The sequence below is a fragment of the Gavia stellata genome, chromosome 30 (genome assembly GCF_030936135.1).
Source record: "Gavia stellata isolate bGavSte3 chromosome 30, bGavSte3.hap2, whole genome shotgun sequence".
Lineage (NCBI taxonomy): Eukaryota > Metazoa > Chordata > Aves > Gaviiformes > Gaviidae > Gavia > Gavia stellata.
In genome coordinates, this window is record NC_082623.1 from 875,773 (window position 1) to 893,358 (window position 17,586).

The following is a 17,586-nucleotide window of genomic DNA, read 5'->3' on the forward strand; positions in this document are numbered from 1 at the left end:
ACATCAATTAATCATCAGCCTTAAAAATTAGCATTGTGGCAGTACACGTTGGAGGGAAATGATTCCCCAGATGGAAGCAAAAATAGCCTCGGTTATCTCCCTCCTCCCACGGGAGGTGGCAACAATAGATCCACTAAGAAGCCTGGAACTCGTTTAAGCTGGGTTTGCCCCCCAGGGCTGGGGGAGCCCGAGGTGTACTGCCTCCTGCCCTGGCTCGTCTCTTGAGGTGCTCTTGAAGGACCACCTCTTGCAACAGCTGATGACCTTCCCCAGGGTCTGATCCTGCCCATGGCCGAACCTTCATGGGCTGGTGTCCCCCTGGGCTTTGCAGAGAGCCCAGGGTGAGCTCACAAGTGCTGATCCCCCTCCCAAGGTTTGGAGGAGAGCAGCGCTGTGGGGGTCTTGTTCTGGAGCTCATCCCTGGGCAGCGCGGCTGGGCCAGGACAGGGGTTCAGCTGGTGCCTCAAGGACATGGCCTGCTCCGGGCAGGCTGTCCCTTGCCCCTCTCCCGAGTGGCAGCTCTAAGCAGTGCCAGTGCCCTTGGCAGCTTGGAGAGTGCCTTGCCAGCTCCGATATTCAGGAGCTCAGCAATGGGCTGGAGGTCTCCAGAGAACCCCTGTCCGGGAGGTGACTTGGGCACCTTCCCTGGAGGTTCACAGTGACCTGGTCTTTTTGCCAGTGCCATGCTGGGATTTTCCGTGCTTGGAGATGCTCTCCCTCGCTCCCAGGCGACCTGTAACCTGAGTGAGCAGCTCTGCCGCCCATAGCCCCCTGCAACTTCGGTTTCCCACCCCCGTTACTTGGCGAGGCAAAGAGCCGCTGCCTTCCTCCAGCGCCGGCTGCGTTTTGGGTCTGTCTTGGTGGCTCTGATAAGCAGCTCAGCGCAGAGCAGCTCTGCAGGCTGCGGCTGGCGGGGGAGCCAGGGAAGACATTTTGCATTCTTGCTGGAGACGCATGAGGGCTCTTTGGCTGATCTGGTGATGGACAGACAGACCAAGTGTCTACCAGAGCCCAGCTGAGGCCGGGGAGAATTGTGTTTGCAACGCATTGCTCTGCACAAAGCTTGCAGTCACAAGGCGAGGGGGACAAAAGGCTCCCTGTTTGCTCCGTCCCAGTGGGTGCAATTCCAACAGTTAAAAAGCAAATGTGAGTTGTTTGTCTCTGTGAATATAAAGCTTCCCCAAGCGTGGCCGTATTCTGGCTGGGAATGGAGAGTTTGGCTCCACTAATGACTCTCTTCTCCCTGTAAAATGGAGCCAACTCGAGCCAAGATCTGCCCGGCCGGGCCCTTCCCCACCAGCCCTGGTACAGGGACGTGGGCTGAGGAGGGGACAGGCTCCTGGGTCTGATAAACGCCCTTTCAGCCAGGCCTGGGCACCAGCCGGAGAGCAGGGGGGAGGGATGAGCATGGGGACCTCTGCCTGTTGTACCCAGGGGTGACTGCTGCCCATGAGCATCCTGCCAGCGCCTGGGATTTTCTTCTGTGCCCAAGGGGTTTGATGTCATCAGCAAAAGGGAGCCCCAGTCAGGGTGGGCTGGCTCCCTTGAGTTGTCAGATCTGCTGATTTGGGGCATCTGACTGCGAGTCCAAGGGCTGCTGTCACAGATTGGGGAGCTCTTGAGTTGTGTCTCTCCGTACCTGAGTTTGGGTGGCTGCCCTGCTCGTGGGAAGGCCCATGAATCCCCATGGCACTGGGTTTTCACCCAGGTTTTTATTCCCAGACCAACTGGAGAAGGAAGGGGATGGGTACACGTGGCTGGGGGTGCAATGGTGCAGGGTGGTGTGCCGGTGACGTGCCCGGTCCTGGGCAGCCCAGTTGTGCCGGGGAGAAGGGCAGGCAGTTGTGAAGCAACTGCGGGACCTGGGGGCGAGTGCGGGTCTGGGGGGGAACGACTTCGAACCACGCGCTGCAGCTGGGCTTGGGGCATGGACACATCCACACCATCTACACAGAGGATCCTCAGCAGTAACGGGCCGTTGAGATGGCACCAGTGCCTGATGTGGAACAAGTGCTGTCTGTGGCCGCTGCGTATGGCTCCCCTGAGGGCGCAGGATGCTTAACTCCCATGTTCATGGCAGCTGAGCACTGCTGAGCACAGCCCACGGGCATCTCCACCGTTGCCCAAGGGTCTTCCTCCTCCCTGGCTGCTTCTGCATTTGCCCCATCCTCCCCTCCGCTCGCTCACCGTCTGGGCCACAGGGGCTTTGCACAGTGAGAGAGGGTAGTTATGGGAGGAAGGACATGGCTGTGACCAGCCATGGGCCCTGTGCCCTCCATCACGCTCTGGGATCCTTGCAGAGAACACAGCTTGGTCCTTGAGATGCAGTCAGAAGTGGGTGCAGGATTCCCCCTGCGCCCAAGTCCCCCTTCTCCACCAGGCAAAGCCTGGAGTGGGGGCTGGCAGCGTCCCCAGATGTAGGGCACATCTGGAGGGCACTGAAGCAGTTAAGTGAAGGGCTGATTTGTGCTATAGAAACCCGCAGTTCCTTCCTTTGATCCTCTGAATCAGCCCATTGCCTCCATCATATAAAGCCCCATTTATCTCCACTCTTCCCAGTAAGTTTGAAGGCGGTCGCGGCTCGTGGCTCCTCAGCAGCAGTGAGCTCGCCCGGCTTTCTCTTCCGCTGAAGCAGAATCAGGTGAAATCTCTATGGCAACTAGCAGATGACAGTGAGTCTTGTTGCCTTGGAAATGAGGCAAGGGAAAAAAAAAAAACCACCCAAAAAGAGCCATCTGGAATTCTGAATTTCCACAATGTCCGACCCGCGTCTGGTGACGTGTGGGGAGCGTGAACCCGCTGCCGCCGGCTGCTCCGGGGCCTCTGAGCTGGGGCCCGCCTGTACCTTCTGCCGTGCCATGGGTTGTTTGGGTTTTTTTTTTTTTTTGCTTTTCTGTTTCTGGCTTTTTGGGTTTTTTGCACAAGGTCTGCAGCATCGCCTTTAACGTCTGCTTGTGGCTGCATTAAAGGTGTCATCTGTGGAGCATTTGGGGCACCTAAAGTCCCCGGGCTGGGTGCAGCTGTGCCACATTGCTGGTCAGGATGGTGCTGGCACACCCCAGTAATGCTAACCCCAGGGGGACAGCAAACTCGGGCCGGGGGGGTGGAACTGAGGCACGGAGCACTGCATGACCGGCCTGACCCCACTCTGCAAGGGCCCCAGCTTAGGACAGACCCCAGGTGCAGTGACCGCTAGTGACACTGTCTCCATGTCCCTGAGGCCATGAGGCTGTTAACTGGGGAGTTAGTGTTACCGTGCATTTCTGCTGCCGCGTGTGCTGGTCCCTGTACGTGCTGGTCTCTAGAGGGTCTTCTGAGCCTCAGGGCACCCCTTGATGCATGGATCTGGCCCATCCACCCGCTGTCTGCGACCCCCCTCCTTCCCAAACTGCACAGGCATTTGCTCTGGGTTATCCTGGAGACCCATGGTGCTGGGGATGGGGTGTTGGGATGCTCCCAGCTCCTCCGGCGCTTTGCAGGAGCAGCTTTGGAGGCAGCTGTGTTGCAGGGGTGTGTAGTGCTGCATGCGGGAGCAGGGTCTGCCCTGACAGAGGGGATTTTGGGTGCTCCTGGCTCGTCAGGGTGGGAGATCGGAGGGCGGCATGGAGGTGGGATGCATTGAGCAGCTAGAGGCTCTCGCTGCTGAGAAAGGCGCTGTAATTTGGATGCACAGGTGGGGTAGTTTGGGGCCAAGCACATCAACCATTGAAAGAATAACCCACAAATGGGCTGGAGGCCCGGCCTGGATCTCTCCAGCGGGTTCACTTGGAAACTTGTGTATGGGAGAGACCCAATTAACTAGATTTATGTCTGCTCTAGCCTGAGAAAGTCTGAATCCCTTTTAAAAGCTTGGCTCACTGGAGCCAGACGGGGTCCAGGCTCCAGGTCTCTCAGCCCTGCCCTCGTTACGAGCAGTGATTCGCAAGGCTTAGCAGTGGCGATCGCCCCAGAAGTGCTGATTCGGCTGAAGTCCCAGCCTGTCACCGCCGCTAATTTTCTGCTCTCACCTGCCAGCGGGGAGCTGATGGCCCCCGCGCACAGTGTGGGGCTGCTCCAATCTGTGCCAGATGCGGTGATGGGGATGGCGGGTGCAGGCAGGGCAAGGGGCTTCCTTCCCCCCTTTGGAGCCTCCTGCAGAGCCATGTTGTTTTACAAAAGGGTCCAGCAAGGTGTGAGACGTAGGGGGGCCATGCCAAAGCAGACTCCTGCCACTGCTTCTCCTCTTGCTGTGTCCCCGCAGGAGCTGGTACTCCTGGGGAGGCTCAGACAATGCATGGGGCATGGTGTCCCCACCGGTGCTGCCCACTGGAACCCCATTGCCTGCCCTGCCTTTTGCTGCTTGGCCTTTCCTCCCTCTGTCAGGGGCGAGTGCTGGATGCGCTGGGCTGCATCCAGTCTCCTCCCCGCAGTCTGCATCCCACCAGCGTCACAGGGCTACGTGCGGGGCAGCAGCAAGCAGGGAGCTCAGCCTGCCCTGGCTGAAGTCGGGGACAGGGACCCATCGTCGGGTATCTGTGGCATCCCCTGCCCGTCCCCCGGCCCAGTCGGCAGGAGGCTGTGCCTCTGTGTCCCCCGGGAAGAGCACCTCCATCTGCATCAGCCTGGGGGCTGCTGCCTTCATCCGGGGGATGGTGGCTGGGCTTCTCCCCGATGGTCTGCTCAGGGTGTTTCGGAGGCTCCGGTCAGCCATCCGGGTACCCAGGTACCGCCTTACCAGGGTGCTGGATGGCACAGGGCTCCCAGCCCTATCCCTGCCCCTGGGGGAACAGGACCCACTCCCAACACTGCTGCAGGAGACATGAGGTTGGCAGCCAACCCTCAGCTCACACCAAGAAGCCCCTGGCAATTAAAGCAATTAAACCATGGCGAGTGCTAACGAACCTGCTGCCTTCCAATGAGGGGGGCAGCAGGTTTGCAGGAAAGGGCAAGATGCCCTCCTGGGGCACTGGGCTGGGGGGACCTGCTCTGCCCAGCTGAGGTGCCCTGGGACATCTCCTGAGAGAGAGGGGTAGTTTTAGGGGGTCCCAGTACATCCCTGGGGGGAGCATGCAGGGATTTGCAGGGATGGGGCTGGGTTGGAAAACGAGGCTGATGGTAGAAGCAAACACTGCAGACCCGGCAGTCGCCCCACAGAGCCCTGTTAGCCATCTCTGCTGCTTATTTAGCCTGTTTGGTAGCTGTTGGGGGAAGGAAGAATTAATTAAGCCACAAGGAGACGGATTGCAGGTTGTAACCATCCCCCCTGCCCAGCCATCCGGGAGCGTGAATCAGAGCTGGATGTAAGAAATGCAAGATAAAGCCATTTTACTCCATATGGAAAGACTCCGCTGCCGGCACGCCAAGACACCAGTAACCTAATTGCACACTGCAGGGTGTAAGCTGTGAACCCACAGGGCTCAGTGAGGTTTGCACCGGGCTCAGGGTCTCGGGTCTCCCCTCAGGCCAGCAGCCCGGCTGCAGTGGCCTCTGGGTGCCGGAGCGGAGGGTTTGCAAGGAAAATACCAGCAAAATGATGCCTGGGCTGATTCATTCATAAATGCAGCTGGGAGCACGGGCTGAGGCAGCGTGGTAGAAGAAGCGTGTATCTGTGCGAGGGTTTGTGGAGCCGGGGAGCTCGGCTGGGCTGGAGGAGTCTCACGGCCCCGGGAGAATGGTTTTTATTGCGGAGTTTATTAGTGTATTTTTCAATGCGCTGGAAGGAATTGAGCAACCAGTTAAAAATGTTTCACAGCCTGGGGAAATTCATTGCAGCTACTGTGGAATAGGGGCCCACCATAATGACTCAGAAACACCACGAGGCCTTTTACAGCAAATTCCCACTGGCCGTTAAAATCTTTACTGGGTCGTCAGGAGTCCTTTCCGAGTCTGATCTTCTGAAATGAGACTGGTTGGGTTGTGGGGGGCAAGAAAACACACTTGCGAGTGCCATGCTCATGCCAACCATATGAACACAGGTGCAGATGGTGCATCCGTGCAAGCCCAGTATGCTCGTGCCAGCGTTGGCTGCTGCCGTCCTCATGCCTGCACACGTACACGTGGGCACGTGGGCAAGGTTGCAGGCACAGGCATGCACATGCACACACGCACCTTTCTGCAGGCAGAAGGGGTTTTGCTATCACGTGGCCTGCACATGAACGTATGCATGATGCAAACAAGCGCTCGGGCAGCACACACACATGCGAGTTTCTGTGCCAAGGCACATGGGGCACACGTGTCCCATGGACGCGGCTCTGCCTGGCCCCAGCAGGAGCTGTTGGCCACATGCTCCTTTGAAATGAGCTGTCACAAGCCATTTGGAGTTGATGGTTTCCTCATTCCTTGACGTACTTGGCCACGTCGGCAGCACCCGGCTGTGGGGATGCAGCTGCACCCTGTCGTGCAGGTAGAGGAGCTGCCACCCCTCGCTCTTGGAGGTGATGGGAAGGGCTGGATGTGGGCACAACCTGGAGCTGCCCGGTCTCCTCCTGTCCTGGCTCTGCGGTGCCCGGCACAGTCAGATCCACAGCATGCAGTGCCTTGCCCTGAGCCAGTCCTTTTCAGCACAGCTCTCTCCTTCCTCCTCCTCCTCTTCCTCCTCCTTGGCTGCCTCCAGCCCCACATCCCATCTCGCTGATGTTCCTTCTGTCGGCGATGGTACCTGCTGCTTCCCCAGCTGTGTGGGCAGGAGACTGGGGTGATGAGCAGCGTGTGGGTCGGGGCCGGGCACGCACTGTGTGCCAGGTTGCTGTGCTGGCATCCACCATGGTGTAGCAGGCAGCACTGCCTGGTGTTTAACACAGAGGCAGGTGATGGAGACCGTGCAGGAGAGCGCTTGCAGATGATGGGGTGGTTGGGGGTGGGCTAGGACTTCCTGCCTCAGTTTCCCTGTGTGTGAAGCAGAGCCGTATTGTGTTTGGCGATGTTGGAGAGAGCACTGAGAACGCTCAGTTAAGAAAGGAGCAGCAGCCGGGGCCGGGGTGGGGGGCAGGGGAGCTGCCCAAGCATGGCTGCAGGCAAGGGGAGGACAGAGCGCTGGCAAGGGCAGGTTAGAACCAGCCTGGCCCAGGGGAGAGGGACTCAGGCAGTGGGACCTGGTGGCCTCCCTGCACAGGGCTTGGGGACAGTGAGGTTTGCCCTCCTCCGCGTGGCCGGGCTAGGGGAGCACAGGGCCGGATCCAGCACCCCCTTTCCTCCGTGACAGCAGGACGGAGCCTGTCAGAGCAGCAGGGAGCTGCGAACGGGGCTGCAAGCCAGCCTGGAGCTGGGGTGGAGGGGACAGCTAGTCCCCAGGCCTGCAGCCCTGGCAGAGCAGGGAACACGGGGGAACACATCCCGGCCATCGCTGCCAGGAAAATGACCCCGGCCGAGGCAGGGGTGTCCAACTGACCCCGCTGCAGCACGGGGCTGAGCCGTCCCTGCTGCTCCCTGCTTCGGCAGCTGGAAACATCTGGCTGCGGGAAGCTTGCTAAATTGATGCGGGGAGGAATCCAGCGCGCTCCTGCCGTTCCCACACTCCAGCCTCTCCCAGCAGCTCCGGTTTCGTCTCAGCTCTGGCGTGCTGCGGCTCAGCCAGCCCTGAGACAGCCCCTGGCCCCTCACTGCACCTGGAAAGTGGACTGCGGGGGGCCTGGTGTCACCGCCCTGGCCCAGCACGGCGGGGATAGGCGATGGCACTTCAGTGCTGGCAGCAATACAGCCAGTGGGATGTGTGCCAGAGGTGTGAGCAGCTCCTCAAGTCCCAGTTTGCCCCTTCCCAGGTGAGAGCTGCTGCTTTTCCAGAGGCTGCAACTCCAGAGGCTAGAGTGACCTGGAATGTCACCCAAATACTGGGCGTCAGGAGAGCAAACTCTGCCAGGCGCAAATGCCTGATGGTGCCACAGGTGAAGCTGGGGATGGGGGTCAGTGCCATCGCCCTGAGACACTATGGCTTGAAGCACCCTTCTGCCCTCCGCCAGGCACCCGAGCCCTTGGATGCTGCTTCTTACCTTGGGTGCCCTGGGGTTCCTCGCTGCAGGGGGTCCCCCAGCAGCACTGAGGGTGCAGGGGGAGGTCACACTCACATGCCAGCCCTCTGGCCTTGCGTGGGGGACGCAGCGAGTGCTTGCCCTGGCCCCACCGCTCCTCGGGATAGGGGTGGCTGTAGCAGTGCATGGGGAGGAGGCAGTGCCAGCCCCAAGAGCTGGCATTGTGCCCTGGGGAATGGCTGCGGGTGGCTGCAGCGGGGGCAGCCGGGGCGTTTTCAGGAGGGAGCCGTGCCCAGGAGGAGCACACTGCTGAGCTGGCAGGGGGGTGGGAGCCGCTGGCAGACAGGGGACAATGGTGGCTTTTCCAACCCATCCTGCTCTGTCCCACCCCAGCCCACAGGGACATGGCACTGCTGGGGTGTGCGTGTGCCACCTTCTCTGGCTACAGGAGCTGGGCTCAGGGTGGGCGGCACCCACTGAATGTGGCCAGGGTGGAGGAGCTGAGGGTGCTGAGACCTTCCCTGCATGGACCCACCTGGGGCCATTAGTGGGTGTTTTATTGCTCTTCCCTAAGGTTTGGATGTGCCTCCCCTGCAAAATCTTCCATTGCCCTATAGACTGCATGTGTGGCAGCAGTGGACTTGGCCTCAGGTTTCCACCCTGCCATTTCAAGCCTGAAAATCTGTCTTTCCAGGCAGCCCAAGGGCAGGACCTGGCAGCTTTGAGGTGCCCCTGATCTGCCTGCCCCACTGGAGGGCTGCAGAGTCCCCTTGTCCCCAGACACAGAGCAAGGTGGGCGCTGGCCTCTGGCACCAAGGGCCCCTCAAGCCTCCTCTGCGCCCCGGCTCCGTGTACACAGCCCCCTCTGCGCTATCCCTCTGCCCTTGCTGCCTGCACATCCCCATCCTCATCCCTGCTCCCCGGCCCACCCGTGATCCCGCTGCAGCTCTGGAGCACTGATCAGAGGCTCTGGGGCAGACCCTCCTTGATGGCACGGTGCCTTTGATTAACTCCTCCAACGTGCACTGGCCATGATGAAGATTTAATAACAAGTTCATGACTTGCCTCCTGCTAAGCCTTGTTCTGGGAGCTGGACCAGGGCAGTCGGACACACGTGGGGCTGGGTGTCCTCCTTACGTGATGACATGTGCAGGCTGTGTTGGATGCCCCGCGGGCTCACCAGCCCCGCTTACCCTCATCTACAACCAGCTTTAACCTGCTTGATTTAACCTGTCTCATCGGGGCTGTTGCCACTTGTCACTGCCTTCCAGGGTCACACATAAATTGGAGCCACTTCACTGGTTTGAGGTGCTCCTGCCCAGGCCGGGGAGTGAGCAGAGCCCAGAGATGGGGAAGCATCACCCGTGGGGCTGCCTGCGGCATGTTGGACAGCGTGGTGGGTGTGTGATGGGGACAAGGGGACACAAGCCGTGCTCGTGCGCTGGGCACATGGCTGTGCCATTGCGGGAAGCCTGCTGGGGTGTATGCTGGCGGTGTCTCCCTGGTCCCTGCATTGCTGCAGCTTACACAGTGCCTTTGCAAATCCCAAAGTGCTGGTTGCCACGTTACATTAGGAGGAGCCATGTCCAACGTCCCCGGCGCCCGCTGTCACTGCGGTTCAATGGCAAGCTGCAGCTGAAAGGCTTGAAATCGGGGATCAAAGACGCAGTGGCACGGCTGTTAGCCACCGGGGATGCACACGAGCGGGTCAGGGGCGCAGGGCTGGAGCCAAGCCCAGCAGCGCTGCCAGGGCTGTGCCAAGAGTGACCCCCCTCCTCTGTGTGTGTGTGTGTGCACGTGTGTGTGCATTCATGTGTGTGGTGTCTCTGGAGGGTTGTGTGCACACGCTTGTGTGTGCACGTGTGTGCAGGTGTGCGTGTGTGTTTGCAGGTGTGAATGCATGCCTGTGTGGATGTGCATGTCTGTATACGCATGTGTGTGCACACGTGGTTGTGGTGCAGGTACGTGTGTGCACACATGCAGGCTGGGGGGTGCATACCTGCGTGTGTGCGTGCACACCCATGCTGTGGGTGTGCACACCTGGAGAGGCCCCAGGGCAGCTGGAGCTCAAGGTTTTCCAGTCCCGGGCTGTTCCCTTGAGGGGCTCAGTCCTGCCAGCTGCTTGAGCCCGCAGCAGCAGCCATCTCTTCCCAGGCACGAGGCAGGAGTGGGGCCCGGCTTGCACTGCTCCCCGACATCTCCTCAGCTCCTGCTGGCTGCACGCTGGCTGGTGCCGCTGCAGCACCTGTGTCCCCAGGCTGGAGCACCCCCAGCCTGGGGGACACAGGGGCAGGTTTGGGGACATTCTTCCAGGGCAAGTGCTCCTATGTGCCCCCATGGAGCAGGATCACAGTGCTACAGGGTCGCATGACTGTAGCTGGCCTCCTGTCACCTGCCTGGGTCCCATGGCCCCTCTTGGTCCCCCCAGCCCCGCTGGCTGCTGCCCAGCTTATCCTCCCTGGAGCAGACATCTCCATCCCAGCTGCCAGCACCCTTGGGGGTGGCATTTCGTGGTGGTGCAGCTCCAGCCCGGTGCCAGCCCTGCCTTGTCCCTTCCCAGCGGGCAGAGCAAGAGCTGGGGGGCACAGCCACGGGCAGAGGGGCGCAGGAGCCATTCATCCCTTTAAAGCCACTGCCTTGTCTCTCTGCAGACCCTGAGTCCCAGAGGAAGAGGACGGTGCAGAATGTGCTAGACCTTCGGCAGAACCTGGAGGAGACCATGTCCAGCCTGAGGGGCTCTCAGGTGTCCCACAGGTGAGGCCCCAATACCGGACCCCCACCACCCCTTCCCCACAACCAGTGTCCTTCTTGGGGCAGTGAGGGAGGCCGGGGCAGCAGGGAAGCAGCTCTGCTCTGGGTGAGGGCCATGTGGGTGGGAGGGAGCTGGCTGTGCCCCATGTCCTGGGGACCCTGCGCATGGGGGCTTGGAGAGATGCCCCCAAATCTGTGGGGTGTCCTGTGCAGGGCTGCGGCAGAGCCCTGTCTCTGGCAGTGCTCTGGGCCTGACGCTGCCTCGCGTGCTCTGGGGCAGTGGGGATAGGTGGTGGTGGTGGCACCAAGGGGAGCTGGTTGCCCCCAAACCCTAGGCAGAGGGTGAGGTCTGCTCCTTCTGGTCGGGTGTCCCCGTATGGACAACCAGAGGTGAAGGTATTCCCTGCACCTGCCCAGGTTTGGACCACAGGCTCCATCCCCATGTGTTACTCAGTTTCTCTACTCTATGTAGAGGTGATGATGGAGAAACCCTCAGACAGAGCTGACCAAATGCCCGGCAGCCCACGGGCAGAGGTGGGGTGCCCGGCCCAGACCGGGGCTGGCAGTACCCCAGGGTTGCAGCTGGGGCTGGGGGGATGGCGGGGCTGGGGGCAGGGTGACCGCTGCATGGTCAACCTGAGCAGAGTGTCTACCTGTGTTCAGAGGTCTCTGTGACACAGGCCTGGGGGGCTACCTGTGTGTCTCCCCCCCCCCGGGTCTCTCACTTGAGACCCCTGCAGGGTTACTGTCCTGCTCTGGATGTGCTCGGGGTCTGCACGGCAGCTCCAGCCTCCTGCCTGGCTCCCTGTCGCAGCTGAAGGGCCGGGACCCTGCCAGCAACGGGCTGGGGCAGCGCCTGGGGAGGGGCATCTCCCCAGGGCACCCTCCCGGCCCCCACCCCGCTGGTGCAGCCGCGTTATGAAGCCTGGGCTTTGCAGAGAGGCTGTGTCTGCTGTCAGCCAGTCGGGAAAGCCGAGGATGCGGCGAACACCCTTCTGCTGGTGTTTGTTGCCACCTCGCGGTCTCTCTCGATCCTCATTTTTGTGTTGGAAGGGGCAAAAAGCAGCAGCTTCCTCCCCCCTCTTCACCCACCAGTCATCATTACAGACCTTCCCTGTGTCGCCCCTCGATCAGCTTCGTCCAGGATGAAGCAGCCCGCTTGATTTAACTCTTCTTAACCCAAAAGCTCATCTAGACCTTGCTTGTCCTTGCTGCACTTTCTGTATCTTTTCCGAGCTGGAGGCAGCAGAGCACTGGGGCAGTGGGATTTGCACAGGGCCGCAGCGATATTCCCCGAGCTGGTGATTTCCTGGAATTACCCATTACAGCTCTGCCATCCCTTTGCTCGGCGTAGGAGCTGAGTCGCAGCCTGGTGCTGCTCACGCCGTGTCAGGGCTGCTTTGTGTTCACTTCGTGTTCACTTCGTGTTTGCTTTGCATTCGCTTTGCATTCATCTGTGTCAAACTTCCCCCACCGCCTTCGCGCCCCAGCGCTCAGCTCCGTTGCAAATCCCCCGTCAGCCCCGGTCTTAGTGAAATAGGGCGAGGATATTAAGGGTGATTAAATTAGCGTTGCTGGTGGGTTTTGACTCTTCACTATCACTTCCTTTCCTTGATGAGTTGTAAGTACATTGCATGGCAGAGGCCTCAGCCGGATCCCTGCCACGGAGAAAAATGACTATCGATAGCCCAGGGATGCCTGCCCCCGTGTTCTTTCCCGTAAGCAGAGTTTATTTAGAAGCTTAATCTGCCTTTGGTGAGGGCACTCATCCACCACCTTCTGATAGCCTGCAGCAGCCTCGGCAGCATGCTCCCTGCATCCCTCCAGGAGTTCCACCGTGGTTGTGAGCCGGATTTTCCTTTACCAAAGCTGTGTCAGCTCTTCCCCGGTATGTTGTAATTACACACATACCCACTAATTCTGCTTTCGGGAGCGCTTGCTACGAATGTGTCCGATATGGATGTCATCTGTGGTCCTCTGGATGTGCCCCACATCGCCGGTGTCCCTGTAGCCGCTTTAGGCTCTCTCTTTATTCCTTCCACAAGCTATTCCTCAAACTTCCCTTGTTCTCCTTGCTGTATTCTTCCATCCAGTGGCTGGGGGCTCAGCCTTTGCTGTTTCCTCACTAGGACACATCTTTATTCCTGAACGACATTATCGTACTTCTGTCTGCCTTTGCACCCGGCTGCAGGGCCGCACGAGCTTCCTCGGGGTCTTGCTTTAGTCCTGCTTGGAGACGTGGTTTGCATCTGCTGCGAGCCGCCAACAGAGCATCCTTAAATAGCCTTTGTGCTGCCGACAAAAACTAAACCCTTTTAGATGCCCCTTTTAGTTCTGCTTTAACAAACTTCCTAGTTTTTTATGTAGTTCCCTGTTTTAAATTCAATACTGCAGCTGGGGTTTGGCTTTTGGTTCTCCTGCAGGAACGTTTAATCCAAGCTAGGGAATAGCTCGCTGATAGTAACGTTCGGAGCCAAGTCGAGGGCTGTGGGTTCCCAAGTAGCTGCTCCAAGAAGTAATCATTTTTGGTGACTAAATTTAGTCTCAGCATCACTCCCTGACATGTCGTTTGCCCAAAATACACCCCAAGGGGTGCGGGGAGTAACTGAACTTCCCGTTCCTGATGCGCTTGTGGGCTCTGGGCTGGCTGGAGAGTAACATGCTTGCAGGCAGCCCCATGGGGCTGGGCAGCCCTGTCTTGGGGTGTCCCCTCCTGTCCAGACGTGGCGGTTCACTCTGCAGGGGTTCGGCGTGGGATGCTGATGCAAAGACCCAGTCCCTGGTTTGCCCCTTGGCATCCTTGGCTCACAGCTGCCGCTTCCCAGCATGGCCCACTGCCACGTCCCCCGGGATCAGTGTACCACCACCCCAGTTTGTCCTATCCTATGTGATATTGGGGTGCAGACGTTGAAATGCTGGGAGGGAGATGGCCGAGGGAGAGCAGCCTGGGCACAAGGGGAGCACGTCTGGGCTTTCCACTAAAGGCTCCCTATTAGTGGGGTTCAGCACAACTCGTGTTGGGGCTGGGGCAGGTCTCCAGAGAGGTACTGCCCCCTCTCCCCTGGCGTGTTTGCAGCCAGCCCTGGTGGCACCCCCAGCCCCTGCACCCAGGTGAGTGGATGGGACCATGCAGGGAGCATCGCCTCTGTGGGGTGGCTGGGGCTGTAAGGAGGCAGACCTCCCCATTGCACCCCACATCCCGCTCCACAGTCCCTGGGGAGAAACGGACATCACCAGACACTGGTGGGTGCTGGTGGTGTGGATGTCTGAGGGGGTCATGGAGCGTGGGATGCTGGGCTGGCACCAGGCAGGGAAGGAAGGGACTGTCCCCTGCCAGCTGAGATGGAGGGGGTCCAGGACAGACAGTGTCCCTGCACCCAGACTCCTGGGAGCCTCTGGCCTTGCCTGGCTGCCTCAAAATGGTCAGTTCTGTTTTCTCAGCACTTGCAGCCCCAGTTCTGGGGGGTGAGGCAGGCCACAGACCTCCGCTGCCCACCACGCCCTGTCCTAACCCGCCCTGCACCCCATCCTCGCAGCTCCCTGGAGATGACCTGCTACGACAGTGATGAAGCAAACCCCCGGAGTGTCTCCAGCCTGTCCAACCGCTCCTCGCCGCTGTCTTGGCGCTACGGGCAGTCGAGCCCACGCCTGCAGGCAGGGGATGCGCCGTCAGTCGGGGGGACCTGCCGCTCCGAGGGCACCCCCAGCTGGTACATGCACGGCGAGCGGGCGCACTACTCGCACACCATGCCCATGCGCAGCCCCAGCAAGCTGAGCCACATCTCCCGCCTGGAGCTGGTCGAGGCACTGGACACCGACGACGTGGAGCTGAAGTCAGGCTACATGAGCGACAGTGATCTCATGGGGAAGACGCTGACAGAGGATGACGACATCACCACAGGGTAAGTGCCCGCGCTGGGGCTCATGCCTGCACCGGGGCTCTCCTGGAGTTTTCACCACCTTCTGTTCAGCTGGCGGTGGAGGGGCACCAGGCGCAGCAGGGACGGATGGAGGAGCACATAGATCATAGCCAATCTGGCTCGATGGATCGTGTTCCCGCATCCCAGGAGGTGCTTTCCCACCAGCGAGGCAGTGTAGCTCTTGCAGAACTGGTGGTGCTAGGCCAGTTGGGGCTTCTCGGGGCTATTGAGCCCCTGAGCTGGGGTGTGCTGCTCTCCCAGCATGCAGGAAGCATCCAGCTTGATCTGGGTGTTCCCAGAGCAGAGGGCTGAGAAAAGTGCGTTGCGTGTGGCTGCGGGAGCCCCGAGCCAGAGCCCTGCTGGCGTAAATACTGCTGCTTTCAGAAGTGCTCTCCCAGTTCACACGAGTGGGTCTGAGCTGCTGCCTCTGACCTTGGCACTGCGGGGAAGTCCTGTGTCCAGCCGGCAGTGCTGGTGGCCCATGGTGGTACAGGCTGGGTCAGGTCTCGGCACCCCAACAAGAACCAGGCACCAAGGTGTCATTGCTGATGGGTGGCACCGTGGTGGAGCAGGGTGTGCTACTGAGCGGGGTCCCCTCCTTCTGGGACCCCTGTTGGCCTCTGTCCCTCCACCTGCAGGACCAGGGGCATCTGCCAGGCGGACACAACCCAGCACGCTCAGGGCTCGCGTTTTCTTTCCAGACACGTCCAGCTCCTGCTGTGCTGTTGAGGTGCCCCTGGCTCTGGCAAGGCTCCAGGGTTTCAGCATGAGGGAGGTTTCCTGTTTCAGCACAGGAGAAAATAAATAACTCCAGCATTTGAGTTGTCCCAGAGCAGGAGGAGGTATTTGGCCTCCTGACAGTGCTGCTCCGGCCCTCCTGGGATGGCCGTAGTCACGTCAGCTTGTTGCAGGATAGAGCACAGCCCATGGCTTCACACCCATCCTGGGGGCCAGCACTCCCCAGATGTGGCCCAGAGGCACATGTTACAGTTGGAGGAGACACACACTGAGGGGTGGCTGTGCTGGCCTCTGCCCCTGCAATACTCCAGCTCAGGGGCAAGAGTGTCCACAGCACCATGGGCATCAGAGCCATTCTCCCCACGGGCACGTGGGGTGACTTTTTGGGGCTGCTCTGTGCTTGTAAACAGGGTTGCCTTGTGCTGGCTCAGTGTGGTCCCCTCCTGGGGACCATAACCCATCACTTGGCAGCCAGAGGTGGCATGTCACCACCTTCTGCCACTGGCCACTGGACCATGGGGTGTGGTGAGCAATGGGGTGGCTTTGGGCTGCCCTGGATGGCTGGGGCCACAGCGAGTCTGGGTGGGTGGGGGTGAAGGGCTCCACTGCTCCCTGTCTCCCTCCTTGTGTCATCTTGTAGCTGCTCGTGCAGGCGGATAACCTTGGGGTGCCCTTGGCTGTGGAGGCAGTGCCAGGAGGGGTGAGCCAGAGCATCACTTCGTCTCCATCAGCCGCTGAGCAGACAGAGTGTGGGCAGGGTCAGCCCTGGCGGGACTGTCCCCGGACTCAGCCCTACACACTGCCCTGGGCAGGGTCCGCTTCTCTTCCTGGGAAGGGCCAGGTTTTGGGGATAGAGCCCTGCGTGGCTGAGCTTCTCACGAAGCCCTGGCAATACCACGGTCCCCCAGTGCTGCTGAGGCTTTCAGCGCCATGGCCGGGTGCCGCAGTCCCTGTTCCTGTGCAGGGTCTCCAGCGTGATGCCCTGGATGTGCCCCGAGGGAAATCCCCAGTGCCTTGCCAGTGGGTGCAGAGACAGACTGGGTTCTCTGTGCTGGGTGCTCTGTGCTGGGTACCCCTTCCCAGGAATGGGTGCAGGAGGGCAGCCGGGGCAGCACAGGACCCTCTTACCTGCACGTCACTGGGATGTTGCTGGCACATGGGGCTGTGCGGTGACCTAGTCACAGCTCCATCCCCAGTGACGCCCCAGCAGGACTCGGTGGGGGTTCCCCAGAGTGGGCAGAATGGCAGGGCCTCTGTCCCCAGGGGATGTCATTGGCTGGGTGCTGGGGGATGCAAGGGTGCCCTGTCCAGGAGCCTGGGCACTGGGTGCAGAGCCAGGCCAGGGAGCAGGGCCAACCCCTCCTCCCCAGAGCCATCCGGGGCGAGGAGCTGCCTTGGCGTCCGGGAGCATTCATCCAGTGCATCCCCTCATCCAGCCTCCTCGGCTGGCTCTGACCTAGAAAGCAAATACCGCCCCAGGCCCTGTCTCCCCGTGCTGCTAATGCACCGGGCAGGAGCCGAGTGCTGCAGATGGGGCCATCAGCCCCCGAGCCCGGGCCGCTGGGCCAGCACCTCCCTGCACCGCGCCGGCGCACACCCAGGCTTGTAGGGCAGTAGGTCGGAGACAGCTCAGAGGACGCCGTGGCACGTCCCCCTCGGAGACGTGCAGGTCTGTGGGATGGGACCCGGCATCCCCATGGCTCACTGGGGAAGCAGCCTGGAAAGACAGAGGGCTGAGGTAGGTGAGGCATGGCCGGGGTGTGGGGACTGTCCGTGGGAGCATCAGGGTGAATTTGGCAGGGTGGTGGTTGGGGTGAGCCCAGCTGAGAAGGCAGTGGCGGTGCCGCGGCCCAGCTCAGAGAGGGGGTGGGATGACCAGGCCTGGAGGTGAGAGCAGGGATCGGCTGGGGACAGCCCAGCCCCCAGAAGTGTTTCTGGGATCAGCCGAATGTGCTGGCATCCTGGCTCCTTGTCTAGCTGTGCCCGCCTGCCTGCGTCCATCAGGCTGGCACTCATGGCTTCACCCTCCACCAGCGACCTGCTGCTGGTTTTGGGGGGTGGAAAGCTCTGGCTTTGCCCTCTGTCTGGCAGCAAGGCCCTTCTTTTGTTCCCGGTGTCACCGTATCCTCCTTGTGCTCTGCAGCAGGGCAGCCCTCAGCCGGCGGGGACCCGGCACAGCCCGGGCTGGGAGCAGCCCAGCCGGGATGCACCCACACCACTGTTGGCACCATGGT

General features: G+C 60.6%; 1 protein-coding gene across 1 annotated transcript in view; it reads left to right on the forward strand.

Annotated features, from left to right (window-relative positions):
* Positions 1-17,586, forward strand: part of NAV1 (neuron navigator 1) — a 56,701-nt gene that overhangs the window by 16,832 nt on the left and 22,283 nt on the right. Inside the window, exons 2-3 of the mRNA XM_059831299.1 lie at positions 10,595-10,697; positions 14,231-14,596. Of these exons, the coding sequence (XP_059687282.1) occupies positions 10,595-10,697; positions 14,231-14,596 (469 nt within the window). The remainder of the gene's footprint in view (positions 1-10,594; positions 10,698-14,230; positions 14,597-17,586) is intronic.